The sequence below is a fragment of the Triturus cristatus genome, chromosome 12 (genome assembly GCF_964204655.1).
Source record: "Triturus cristatus chromosome 12, aTriCri1.1, whole genome shotgun sequence".
In the NCBI taxonomy this organism is placed as follows: domain Eukaryota; kingdom Metazoa; phylum Chordata; class Amphibia; order Caudata; family Salamandridae; genus Triturus; species Triturus cristatus.
Genome location: NC_140595.1, coordinates 79504771 through 79518532, shown reverse-complemented (window position 1 = coordinate 79518532; position 13762 = coordinate 79504771). Strand labels below are relative to the sequence as shown.

The 13762-nt window shown below is 47.3% G+C and overlaps 1 protein-coding gene across 3 annotated transcripts in view; it reads left to right on the top strand.

The window, feature by feature from the left end:
* SNX27 (sorting nexin 27) overlaps positions 1–13762 on the top strand; it is a 169357-nt gene that overhangs the window by 99023 nt on the left and 56572 nt on the right. For all 3 annotated transcript variants that reach the window (XM_085638951.1, XM_085638952.1, XM_085638953.1), the window contains exons 3-4: positions 4797–4989; positions 5921–5985. In XM_085638951.1, coding sequence (XP_085495077.1) covers positions 4797–4989; positions 5921–5985 — 258 coding nt within the window. The remainder of the gene's footprint in view (positions 1–4796; positions 4990–5920; positions 5986–13762) is intronic.

Below are 13762 nucleotides of genomic sequence, written 5' to 3'. Positions count from 1 at the left end.
GTGCTCTCTGTGAACATATTAAGCTAAAGCGCTGGTGCCGCGATTGGTTCAAAAGTAAAGAAATGGAAAAAAAAGTTTTTTTCTATTTCTTTACTTTTGAAGCAATTGCGATACCAGCGCTTTAGCTGAAGATGTTTAAGGCCAAAGTGTGGGTGCCGCTATTACAACCAAAGTAAATAAAATGAAAAAAAGGCATGCAGCCGCTTTTATTATTTCAGCCAAGGAGTTCCACGCTGGATAGAAGTGTTGCGGGACATCGGGTCCTGCCTGCAACAGCAAGCAGGACAAAGCTATTTAAGAAAATAGTGCTCCTTGGCTGTAATTAAAATGGCCCGAGTAATAAAACATGTAACAGTGTCCTCATGGGAGGTTACAAGACAAAAGGCGGTACTAACGAGGGACTACTAAACCTATTGACCAATGAAAAGCCACCATTTACAAAATACACTGCCAGGAGCCAATTAAAAAGATGGGTGGAAAGTGGGCGGAGCTCCATGCCCATATCACGAATACTGCATGTCTCAGATGCCTAGGCGAGACCTAAAAACAACTGGTTGCTACCCTTGCTCGTTTTGTTGGTACCATTGCTGAGAAATTTTAGGTTCTAGACTGATTTTTTTTAAATTTTTTTTTTGATTGGGGAGTGGGGACGAGAAGCCGGTGGCAGCTGTTGGGGAGCGATGGGAGTGGTGCAGGGGAAAAAAAGACTAACCTGCTGGTCCCCGGCCGCCGCCTCTCCTCATTCTTCCCTCTGTTCCTAGCTCCCGGCAGCATCCAGACTCCCCTAAGCCAATCATGACTCTGCTGTCACCAGCATGACAGCAGTCGGGATTGGTCTAGTCGGCCTGTTAGGCCGCACAGGCAGCGACTGGAACAGTTCTTCACCCGGCTTTGCAACACAGCCAGGTGGAGAAATGCTAAGTGAGCATGACTGTTTGACCAGCCCAAGACGGCTGGCCAAACTGTCATGCGCACTTATGGTGCACCAATCATTCCTCCCTCTGACGAGAGCCCCGTCTTGCCCTAACCTGGCTCCATACTAATGATAAAATAACATCGTTTTATTTTTCCTATGCACTGCTCAGAGTAGTGTGGCCATGCTCCTCTGCCTTAGCGGAGGAGGCGCCGCTGGGAGAATCCTCCAGTGTGAGGACTGGAGGTTTCCACGCACCCCACTTGCAGCACGACCTGTTAATGTTATGCTCACTGCGAAGGTAGCATGTGACATCAACGGATCGTCCTCACTCAAGGGGTTTAGAGTTTACTCTGATGGGGATTTCTAAAGCAGACTTATGTTGCAAAAGGCACATTGTTGTCCTGCAGCCCTAGTATTTAATCTTAAGCTTCTGTAGATTTATATGCAAGCCCTCTTGGCCTTCGACAGACTTAAGTAGAAGGCTCACTGTGACTTCTACTATAAAGAGTTGTAAACAGTACGTATTTTAAGCGGGGTCTGGGAAAATCCCCATGGCATTTGCCCGAGGATTCTCCTCACAGACTGCCTGCCTCTGATGAGTGATACCCACAGTGTGTAACCTTTCATCAGAAGTTTATTTTTTGGATCGATCTCCCAGATGACTGTCTCATGTACTCCATGTAGAACTACCATTTGTGCTACGCTGCAACACTTACCTGTCTGGCATTGTGTACTGTTTTAGTGTTATTTGGACATTGTATTTTTTTTTTAATGACCTGAAAGCAGAGGGTGACACACTGATGAGCATTCATTAATTGTCCAGTTTCTGTTAGTGAATGCTGTCTGTTGCCAGTGTGAATGAGATCCAAACTACAGAGCCATGGCTTATTGCATGTAGTCACACGGTGCCATTGATAATGTTATATCATTGGTGAAATAGTTATTTTCTACAGCACAAATTCACAACGTGGTGCCAACCTGTGCCTACTGTTTTCAGCAGGTAAGCCAGATATGTTGGCTTTGGCAGTGCTTGTTCATTTTTCTGGCGTTAGCCAAGACTTTTTGTTTTCAGTAAAATATGTATTTACTTGCATATAGGGACTTTCTGCCACTTCTCTTCGTCCATTGGTCTATTGTGTTATATAAATTTGGATGTTAGCCACTGTGGCATACAGCATGAGGCAATAGGTCAGCCTACGTAAGCCACTGGTTAACTTTACATTGAATGACTGCATTTTACTCTCACAAGGAGCACATGTACCCACAGGCTAGTTTTCTTCAGTGACCGTGTTTTTGTTTGAACTTTATAATTACTTTAGTGTTGCCTTTGTATTTAGAGGCTGATGTGATAGCAGGAGGCTTCTAATGCACACTCCATCCTTCAGATCCCATCTCCTGCCAGTGCCTTTGTAAATTCCTTTTGGAGTGTTTTGCTTTTCTTACTGCTGCTTTTCCACAGCATACCAAATTAGATTGTAGCCATTTGAAACTGTTCGTTATTGTTGTTCTCTTTACTTTATTTTTCTCTCCTTCCTAATTTCTTTCCTTCCTTTCTTTCTTGCCTTATTTCATTTTTTCTTTCTTTACTTCTTTCCCGTCTTTCTTTCTTGCCTTATTTCTGATTTTCCTTCCTTCTTTCTTGAAGACAAGAAGCTTGCAGGCAATGCCAGACTGATTTCTTTTTCTCTCCCTTTTCCCTATTTTTTTTTTTTTTTTAGGTCTCGCCTGACCCAGCACATGCGCTGGTCTGGCGAGACATTTAGTAGGTGGGTTTTGAAAGTGCTACCTACATTTTTGTGCTGCCTACAAGCTTGAGTGCACGATAGCGTGCACGCGCACAGCTGCTCCCCGCATTCCCCCCTTCCTTCTCGCCCAGCCATCTTCCTTTCCTGCGCCAGCCTTCAGCACCATCTCCGCCCCTCCCCCCCCGCTGCTGCACGCGCATCCCTAGTGTGCTTTAGCGCGTCATCGCAATCACTTTTGCTTTCAGAGTGATCGCGATGACTTTCGCTTTTACGGCCAATGCTTGTTATTAACTTCCGCTGTAGAGTTTCCTGGAGGACCATTTCCCTCTGCACTTCCTAAGTGACCATAACATATGGAGTCACAGCTCTCTTGCTCGTTCTACTGTCTAGGTTGCAGCCCACCCTGAACTCCGTGCCTCCCCACCCTGAACATGTTCGGTCTCTTTGGCTATTAAGTTTTCTGCTGGTTTATTGTGCTTTACGTTATCGTTTTCATCTTCTGCTACCACTTGGTGTCTTTTACACTATCGTCGCTTATCTTCACCTCTGTGTCTCGTGTCGATTGCGCTTCTTTGCAGTTTCAGTATGTGGAAAAATTAATATAGACTGCTGAAGAATAAAATAGACACATTTGCTACATAAACTGCCCTGCAGCTCGAGGGGGTGCGGGGGTGAAAGAGTCTGTTTGAGCCCAGTCACATCTTTACGGAGCATTGTTAGGAGAACTTAAAAACAAAAACAGGATCTCTCTTTCGAACATATACAATGGCACTATATGCATAAACCAGTAGCTACGTTGAACCAACATGTTATTTTAAAATATAAGAATGGATCAATGTGCATTCAAGATAAACACATGCAGGTTGTCTTATTCGTACAGTCTTTTCTTTGAAGTTAAATGTTTCTTCTTTGACCTGGCTCTAAAGGATGAGGCCAGCAAGTGAATAATCTTTTATAACTGGAACTAGAAAACAAGTGGCCTCCAGACTCCTGCGTCTTTGCAACGGTTAGCACAAGGTGATGACATGCGGGCTTTGGTTTCTGTGGTTTATAAGGATAAAATGAGTATTGGATGTATCACTCGCGTGGAAAAGGTTTCTTCAGGATTGGAAAATTTTATTTTTTATTTTATTTAAGTGCCATGATCAGCAAATCCGATGGTGTTACCATCAAGTATGAATCAAGAGCTTGCAAAGTCATATGGTTGCTTGAAGCTCCAAATAAAGGTTTCGGAACCAACCATAGGCTTTAAGAGTGACCCTGGTAACATTCAGTGGGTGCACATGGAACCAGGAGGCATTTTCTAGCTAGTTGTAGGGAGCTGTTACGACGAATTGTGCTAGTTGGGTCCGGCTCTTTAGTTTCGCAAAAACAATCATTGGCCAAGCCAACAGGTCAGTCTTTTGGCTTTCAGTGCTGCTTTTGTTACGATTTTTGCGTAGTTATTGTTGGGGAAGTTCCTAGGCCCTCGTCAATTTAAGAACCAAAAAACAAGCATTGGCATAGCCAATAGGTCTTGCCTTTGGGACCTTATAAGCGTTTAGCCATGCAGCAGTTGATGTAAGGATATTGTGCTGCATATCTAAATACTTATAAGGTCCCAAAAGCGAGACCTATTGGCTATGCCAATGCTTGTTTTTTTAAGGTCTGGGTAACCATGTCTTTGTTTTACTAAAATGAGTTGTAATACATAGTTACTATCTGGCTTTCAGCCCGACTTCTTCCATTAATCTGTGGTTGGTGTCATTCACATTTTTCTTCCACCCACTCCAGCATGCATTCATGGGCAATGTATCAGTCCACTTCAGCCATTGGCTGCTTCACTATGATTACTTTCTTTTCGAAAGAAACACATCCACACACAGTACTTCCCTTCACTGCCCGGGAGTACTATGGTAATGTGTTTTTTGTATTTGAGACCCCAAAACATTTTTTGCCTGTAGCCAATGATTATTTTTTGATTGATAAGGGCCTGGCATATTCACAAACCATAAAGGTTTGCAGAAATATTACAAAACAAGAATTGCCAAAAGGCTGCCGGCTAACACCAGATCTATTGGTTTTGCGAATGCTTGTCTTTAAATGTGTTCTATTTGCAATTGGTTTAATGTGTTTGTGCCTCTTTGCTTCCCCAGGTATATAATGTTTACATGGCAGGAAGACAGCTCTGTTCCAAGCGCTACCGGGAGTTTGCAATCCTGCACCAAAACCTGAAGCGTGAATTTGCCAACTTCACTTTCCCTCGATTACCGGGCAAGTGGCCATTCTCCCTGTCCGAACAGCAGCTTGATGCCCGACGGAGGGGGCTGGAGGAGTACTTGGAGAAAGGTAGAAATGTCGGAACTGTTGATGTGTTGGTATGAACATGGATCATGGATGTATAGTTAATGCATGGATTGACTTGCATGAGCACTTTTTCGTTTTTTTCCTGGATACATTGGTAGAGTGGGGTCATGTTGAGAGGCCAGTTGTGTTGCAAGATGGTTTGAGGATTTCTTCTGTGAATGTCTTTCACTTAAGGGTTTGGTGCGTCGTTAATTTGGTGTATTGTACTATACTTTGATTCGGGGAAAGTTATATTGGGAGAAGGTGTACGTAGGGTGCGATTTGAGTGAACAAGGAGAGCCAGCATTGTTTGACTGTTTGAACAGGATGCAGATTGCCAACTATATTCTGTAGGCAGTATGATGTTCTGCCTCTTGGTGACTGACTTTACCTTTGTGGCTGGAATTCCCAAAGTTGCTGGAATGTGACATGAAGGCGTTACACAAATTTAACAAATGGTGAAGGCTCTTAGGTTAGTTGGTGATGCCTATTCGGCTCATGAGGATTGATTTGGTGGTTCCTGTGTTGAATGGTTCATTGTATAGGTGATATGGCGATCTGTCATGGTTTGGTGTGCAGGTTTTTATGAAGTGCCAGTGAGACTGACTTTCTGGTTTGGTAGGTTAATGTTAGTGGTGTATGGGGACTATCCAAATCCCCATTAAGATGGCCGGTTGGCTTAGCGACATTTAAGGATTGAGTGGATGGGTGGCAATGCTGGCAGGTGGAGCATGAAACCCTAAACTGCTGCATGTGAGGATTGCAGTCACCTGAGGCTGCTGGTTTGTGTTTTTTACTTAACCATAGACTGTTGCACACATGCTTGCGATGGCATAGCTAGAGACCGATGCACGTTTTAAAGTAATTTTGCTGTGTATCTTTTTACTAATTCTTTGTTTACAGAATGTTCTGTTTTTCTGTTTTCCTTTTCCAGCATGTTCAATAAGGGTGATTGGTGAAAGTGACATCATGCAGGAGTTCCTGTCAGAGTCTGATGAGGTAGGATTTTTTGTTTGTCAAACTTGCCATGCAGTACTTCATTGCCATGGACTGTCACTCTACACGTGTTCAGAGTCAATAACGCAAGTTTCAACCGAAGCAAGTGTAATTAGAAATCTTAATTTATTTTAATTAGAATATCGACTTTGTAAAATCCCTCCTTTCTTGTGAGACAAATAACTGATTCCACTACTTTGCTGTGGTGTAGTGCAAGATGTTACAGTTGTATAGTGCCCTGCATTACAATGTAATGTAAAGTCATGATGCCATGATCATTATGGCAGAACGCTTTTCACTACAGTTGGTCACAATAATTGCAGAACTGTTGGAATTTCCTGATAAAGTTCCTTCAATATCTGAATGTTCGAGGCATATGAGCTGCAGATTGTACACTTAGCATAGGTCGCCATCTGGTGTTGGGCCCGGATGTTTGCAGTTTGTTTTTCTTCTTGGACCGTCTTTGGAAGTCACGAGTTTGGTGACTCCTCCTTCGGTCCGTACTGCGCATGGGCTTCGGCTCCATCCTCAGATTGTTTTTTTCCGCCATCGGGCTCGGATGTGATACTTCGTGCTCCGGCTTCGAACTTCTACGGTTCCAGCCTCGACGGAAAATCCTCGATTCTTCGAGTTCCTTCATCATCTTCATCTCTCGAAGCGGCACTTTTTCCATCCCGTACATCGACACCGGCCTTCGGGCCCTCCGCGACTCCGGTCCCGGCCGATGGAAAGGACTCCGTTTAAAAAGTGCCCCAAAATGTGGGTCTAAATTTCCCCACACCGACCTCCATCAGGTGTGTAACCTTTGCCTCTCTCCGGAACACGAGGCTCGAGACTGCCCCGCCTGCAAGTCTTTTCGATCGAAGAAAACGATCCGAGATCGAAGGGCTCGACGCACCATGGCGCACTCATCCTCGACAGCTCCACCGGACATCTTCGGAGACGACGCCGAAGCTTCGGGGCAGACACACACCGAACTGGGAGAAGACATCGTCAGCGCTTCCGAGGCCGACGACTCCGACCTGGAGGACGTAACACCAGGACAGCGGGCCGTGAGTACAATGCCCCCTCCCAGCCCCGCACCGAAAACCAAAGAGACTCCGGTTACTCCCTCGCCTGCCGGCCTGGGCAAAACCAAAACCAAAGCCTCGATCACCCCACCTTCGGGCCCGGTGTCGAAGCACTCAAAGTCTCACGGCAGCTCGGGATCGAGCCAGCCGACGCCCGGTGCCGATAAACACCACTCGGCACCGAAGCCTGCAAAATCCAGCTCGACTCCGAAACCACCGGTGCCGAAGCCTGGACACTCGGCGCCGACCAAACACAAACAGAAATCGGTCGGCACCGACGCTCCGGCGCCGAAACAGCATTCGACGCCGAAACACACGGAGACCTCCAAAAAGCATGGCGTACACAGAACATCGAAACCTCCGGTTCCGAAATCGCCGGTGCCGACAGACGACTCGGCGCCATTGGCTCTGTTTACACCAGACCCTTTACAAAAGACTTTGTCCAGAGATCCAAAGACTGGCCTTTTGACTGTGATTACTAAGAAGCGTCGCCTTGAGGCTCCGGCTCCTCCTCCTCCACCCAAAAAGAGGGACTCAGCTACTTCTCCCCTTAGAGTACCCTCCCCACTGCCACCCCCCCTCCCACCACCACCCCCTCCACCTTTACCTCACTACGATCCGGCCCCATCCCCAGATCCGGATGACGGGGACCCGGACAATGACCCAGGGGACGCCCCAATGGATCCCACTCCACCAGGGACCCCAGATCCATGGGAGGATTATAATAACCCTGATGTACCCAATGTACCTCAAGACGACCTATACCCATCAAGGCCGTCTCCTCCAGAGGACTCTTTAGGGTTTCACCATTTAGTGCAGAGAGCAGCACACTACCATGGGGTGGACATGCACACTGAACCAGTGGAAGAAGACTTCCTACTGGATACATTTGATCTACAAGATCGTTCCACTGCTATTTTACCCATGCTTAAGGGTGTCACCAAGCACGCTACAGAGGTATTCAAAGACCCTGTCAGAGCCAGAGTACTAAACCCTAGAATAGAGAAGAAGTACAAGGCGGCACCCACAGACCCTGCATACATCAAGGGCCCTGCTCCTCTAGATTCCCTAGTTGTCTCCACAGCTAGAAAGCGGGCTAACTCCCAATCCTCAGGAGATGCCCCACCACCAGACAAGGAATCTAAACTTCTGGACGCGTCTGGTAAACGCACCGCCTACCAGGCTGCAAACATGTGGCGCATTGCAAATACACAAGCACTGCTTGCGCGATATGATAGAGCACACTATGATGAATTAGAGGCTCTTATGCAGCACCTTCCAGAGAAATACAAACGCCAAGCTCATGACCTGATACAGGAGGGCAAACTAATCACAAATACCTCCATTAAGTGTGCCCTCGATGCAGCAGACACTGCTTCTAGAGCCATAAACACCAGTGTCCTGCTTCGCCGCCATGCCTGGCTCAGGATATCAGGGTTCAAGCCTGAGGTCCAGACATCAATACTTAATCACACCTTTGACCAGCAAACACTCTTTGGCCCAAAGGTAGACGAAGCGCTCGAAAAAATGAAGAAAGATACAGACACAGCAAAGTCTATGGGAGCGCTCCAGACCCAAGCCTCTAAGCGTTCCTTTCGACGCTCGTCCTTTCGTGGCACAGGTAGAGGCTCCTCCACCGATAATGCCTCTACCTCCTACAAATCCCCTCCTCAAAATACCTTTTCAAAGGGCAACCAAAGAGGTGGTTACAGAGGCAACAACAATAAGGGCAGGGGCAAAACCAACAATACCCGTTCTGCCACCCCACCCGCACAATGACTCCCCTTCGCTCCCCCCAGACCATTCCACTCCGGTCGGGGGCAGACTACAAGATTTTATCCACGTATGGGAGTCCATAACATCGGACAAATGGGTGACCCAAATCATTCGGTCAGGGTACTGCCTCGAGCTAACATCTACCCCACCCAATATCCCACCAAGGCACCGTCCAATGTCCCAAGAGCATTCCACACTGCTCAAACAAGAGGTACTCTCGCTCCTCCAGAAACACGCTATAGAGCAGGTACCCGACAATCAACGAAATCTAGGGGTCTACTCCCTATATTTCTTAATCCCAAAGAAAGACGAGACCCTCAGACCCATTCTGGATCTCCGGCCTCTAAATGCCTACATACATTCAGACCACTTTCACATGGTCACCTTACAACAAGTCCTCCCACTCCTCTGCCAGGGAGACTTTCTCACAACACTGGATCTGAAAGACGCGTACTTTCACATTCCAATACACCCCTCTCACAGAAAATACCTCAGGTTCGTGGTGGACGGGCAACACTACCAATTCAAGGTTCTCCCCTTCGGGGTCACCACTGCACCACGGGTGTTTACCAAATGCCTAGCAGTAGTAGCAGCACACCTCAGACGTCAACATGTTCACGTCTTCCCTTACTTAGACGACTGGCTCATAAAAGCCGCGTCCTACCACCAATGCGTGCAACATACAAACAGCACCATCCAACTGCTTCATCAGCTAGGCTTCACGGTGAACTACCAAAAGTCCCACCTCATACCATCTCACACAAAGCAATATCTCGGGGCCACCATAGACACCTCAAAAGGTATTGCCTATCCAAACTCAGCCAGAATCACAAGCATTCTAGCCTTACGCAAAATATTCCTTCCTCAACACTCTCTACCAGCAAGAGTGTTTATGAAGCTCATAGGAATGATGGCGTCTTGCATCTTCATAGTGCCCCATGCAAGACTCCACATGCGTCCACTTCAGGAGTGCCTAGCACAACAGTGGAACCAGGCCCAGGGTCAGCTGACGGATCTGGTGTTGGTGGACGGCCGCACACATCACTCTCTGCAGTGGTGGAACACCACAAACCTTTCCAAGGGACGGCCGTTCCTGGACCCGGTTCCCCAAGTGACTCTAACAGCGGACGCATCGCTCTCCGGCTGGGGAGCGCACCTCTTACACCTCACAATGCAAGGTCTATGGACGCCACAGCAAAAAACGCTCCACATCAACCATCTGGAGCTTTTGGCGATCTTTCTAGCCCTAAAATCTTTCCAAAAGCAGATTTCAGGCAAAGCAGTCCTCATTCGCACAGACAACATGACTGCGATGTATTATATACAGAAACAGGGGGGGACACACTCTCCCCAGCTCTCCCGCTTAGCCCAGAGCATATGGAGATGGGCAATTCCCCAAAACATTTTTCTCCTGGCACAACATGTTCCAGGCGTACAAAACACCATAGCAGATCTGCTCAGCAGACAGACTCAACAACTACACGAATGGGAACTGCATCCACAAGTTCTTCACCCATTCTTCCAACAGTGGGGGCATCCTCAAATAGACCTCTTCGCCACCCACGAAAACAAAAAATGCCCAAGCTTCGCCGCCAGATACCCACACCCATTGTCCAAGGGCAATGCGATATGGATGAACTGGTCAGGCAGATTTGCATACGCCTTTCCACCTCTCCCACTAATTCCATTAGTGGTCAGGAAACTACAACAGCACTCCCTCACACTCATTCTGGTAGCTCCGACGTGGGCCAGACAGCCGTGGTACACCACGCTACTACAACTATCAGTGGTACCACATCAAAAACTGCACCTTTCCCCATGCCTCCTAACCCAGAACCATGGAGAAATCAGGCACCCGGACCCAGCTCAGCTCAACCTGGCGATCTGGCTCCTGAAATCTTAGAATTCGGGTACCTTAACCTTCCCCCTGATTGCATGAACATCATCATGGAAGCCAGACGTCCTACCACTAGAGCATGCTATGCCGCAAAGTGGAAAAGATTTGTAATGTACTGCCGTAACAATACAATCAACCCTCTAGATGCATCCATACAACACATCATATGCTATCTGCTCCATCTTCACAGGTGTAACCTGGCGTATTCATCCATACGCCTACACCTAGCAGCGATCGCTGCCTATCTACAAAACAGACAGCATTTGTCACTCTTCAGAGTGCCCGCTATTAAAGCCTTCATGGAAGGCCTTAAACGAGTAATTCCTCCCAGGGCACCACCCTCCCCTGTATGGAATCTAAATTTGGTCCTTACACGACTAATGGGTCCGCCCTTCGAACCAATGCACAAATGTGAGCTACAATTTCTCACCTGGAAAACAGCTTTCCTTGTAGCTATCACTTCCCTTAGAAGGGTTGGTGAAATACAAGCGTTCACCATACAGGAACCTTACATACAAATGCATCACAGCAAGGTCATACTTCGAACTAATCCGAAGTTCCTGCCCAAAGTCATTACCCCCTTCCACCTCAATCAATCAGTGGAATTACCTGTCTTCTTTTCGCAACCCCAATCTGTTGCGGAAAGGGCCTTACACACACTAGATGTGAAAAGAGCGTTGCTATATTACATACAAAGAACGCAACCCTTCAGGAAGACCAAACAGTTGTTCGTTTCCTTTTCTCCACCACATAAAGGCAACCCCATCTCAAAATCAGGGATAGCTAGGTGGATTGTAAAATGCATACAAATTTGCTATCAGAAGGCAAAGAGAACATTATCTGTTCCCCCTAGAGCCCACTCTACAAGAAAGTTAGGGGCTTCTATGGCTTTTCTAGGGAATATACCCTTAGATGACATACGCAAGGCAGCCACATGGTCTACACCGCACACATTCACAAAACACTACTGTGTAGATGTGCACTCCCAGCAGCAAGCTAGGGTGGGCCAGGCTGTACTAAAAACACTCTTTCAAACAGCTGCAACGGATACCGGTGGTCGCCGCTAAGGTTGGGTACTGCTATATAATCTATGCTAAGTGTACAATCTGCAGCTCATATGCCTCGAACGGAATATGCTACTTACCAGTATGCATCTGTTCTTGGCATGTAGAGCTGCAGAGTTGTACACGCCCACCCGCCTCCCCGGCTACCTGTATCCGTTCCAGTCCATCTTATTTAGATACAACACACATGGGTTTCTCACTGTTATTACTACGCTCCATCATTTCCCTGTTGGCGAAAAACAATCTGAGGATGGAGCCGAAGCCCATGCGCAGTACGGACCGAAGGAGGAGTCACCAAACTCGTGACTTCCAAAGACGGTCCAAGAAGAAAAACAAACTGCAAACATCCGGGCCCAACACCAGATGGCGACCTATGCTAAGTGTACAACTCTGCAGCTCTACATGCCAAGAACAGATGCATACTGGTAAGTAGCATATTCCTTGCTAGTATTTATAACCTGGTCCTATATCCCCATTAACCATTTCTTACCGGTGAGCCTTTTGGTGCCCCCAATAGATGAAAATCAACACCCCTAATTGCTGGTTTTGAGATACAGGCATTTCATGTTGGGCTAGGAGATTAGTTACTTGCTCAACCTAACACAAGTAGACCCATTGTTGATCTGTGACCAGTTTAAACCAAACTGATCTCCACCGAACTGTATCCCTTGCGGACACAGGCCACTACAGCTCCTAGTAGCTCCATTAGACGCTGATTTGTTGGCCGTCTTTTTTTACCCCTCCCCATGACGGTTGACTATTATTTGCACTTTGTGCTTCTTCAATCTATTCCTACTTAAACATTTATTTAAATCTTACCTTTGGTTCCTCATATTAGATTTTTTTGTCATTTCAGTGATGTTTTTTTAGGTCTTGCCTGAGCCAGCGCATGCGCTGGTCTGGCGAGACATTTAGTGAGTGGGGCTTTAGAAATCCGACCACAAGCTTTTGCTTGTGGCCTAAAGCTTGCAGTTACGCGCACGTGCACAGCCGCCATCTGGCTTTCCTATCCCTTCCTTAAAGCGCGATCACTTTCGCCAATTTCATACGCGATCACTTTCACTTTTGCCAATTTCATACTCTGGCACCCTTAAAGCGCGGTCACTTTCGCCAATTTCATGCAAGGGCACCCATAAAGCGCGTTCACTTTCACTTTTGGCAATTTCACGCGTGGGCACCCTTAAAGCGCAATCCCTTTATGTGAGTCTGCCTCTGTCTCGTTTGCGCAAGCATACGGCGTGCGCGCTGGTTTGTCCCTTCCCAGAGCCCACCCGCGCCCTGGTTCCCCATCCGGTCTTCCGTACCTGCAGTGGCTCCCCCGAAGACCCCAAAGCTGGCTCCTTCCGCACATGCAAGCTGGGCCGGGGCTGCGCACCGTTTGCCGCTCCGGTCATCTAAATATAGTCTGCTCTCCTCCTCGTTGTCCGGGTCTTAGCACACAGTTGACTATTTCTTAACTCCATCCTCCAGTCTGCATGCTGCTGTCTTTCATGGGATTTCCTCATCCCTCCTCCTCGGTGTGCTTTGACTTGTAGAGACATTACTTTTAACATTGGCGAGCTTGCCGTACTTAAACTGTAAGCAAGGTATTGAGTGTGCCAACACGCTGCCGCAAGCGAGGCAGGCGTCCAGTACCATGTCTCCACTATTACAGCCAGTGAGAGGGAGTCGCCATTATCCTCAGTGCACGCGCTCTCCGTTTCTCAGTCAGCACAAGAGAACCATACGTGTGTGTGGCCTCACGCTCCCTGTCAAGCGGCATATGATGAGAAAAATAGCCGCGTGCGTTTTCTGCAGTCTGTCAAACAATTCAATGAGCCGATTATGCATGGAGTCGTTTAGTCCAAAAAGTAACTAGCAGTCTTCAACTTTTTATTGTATGCAATATAATTTGAGGGACTTACCAGCGCTCCCCCCGGCGGTGTTACTGCTGCTGTACCCCTGTGAACTTGTAGGGGAGGAGCTTATTCAAG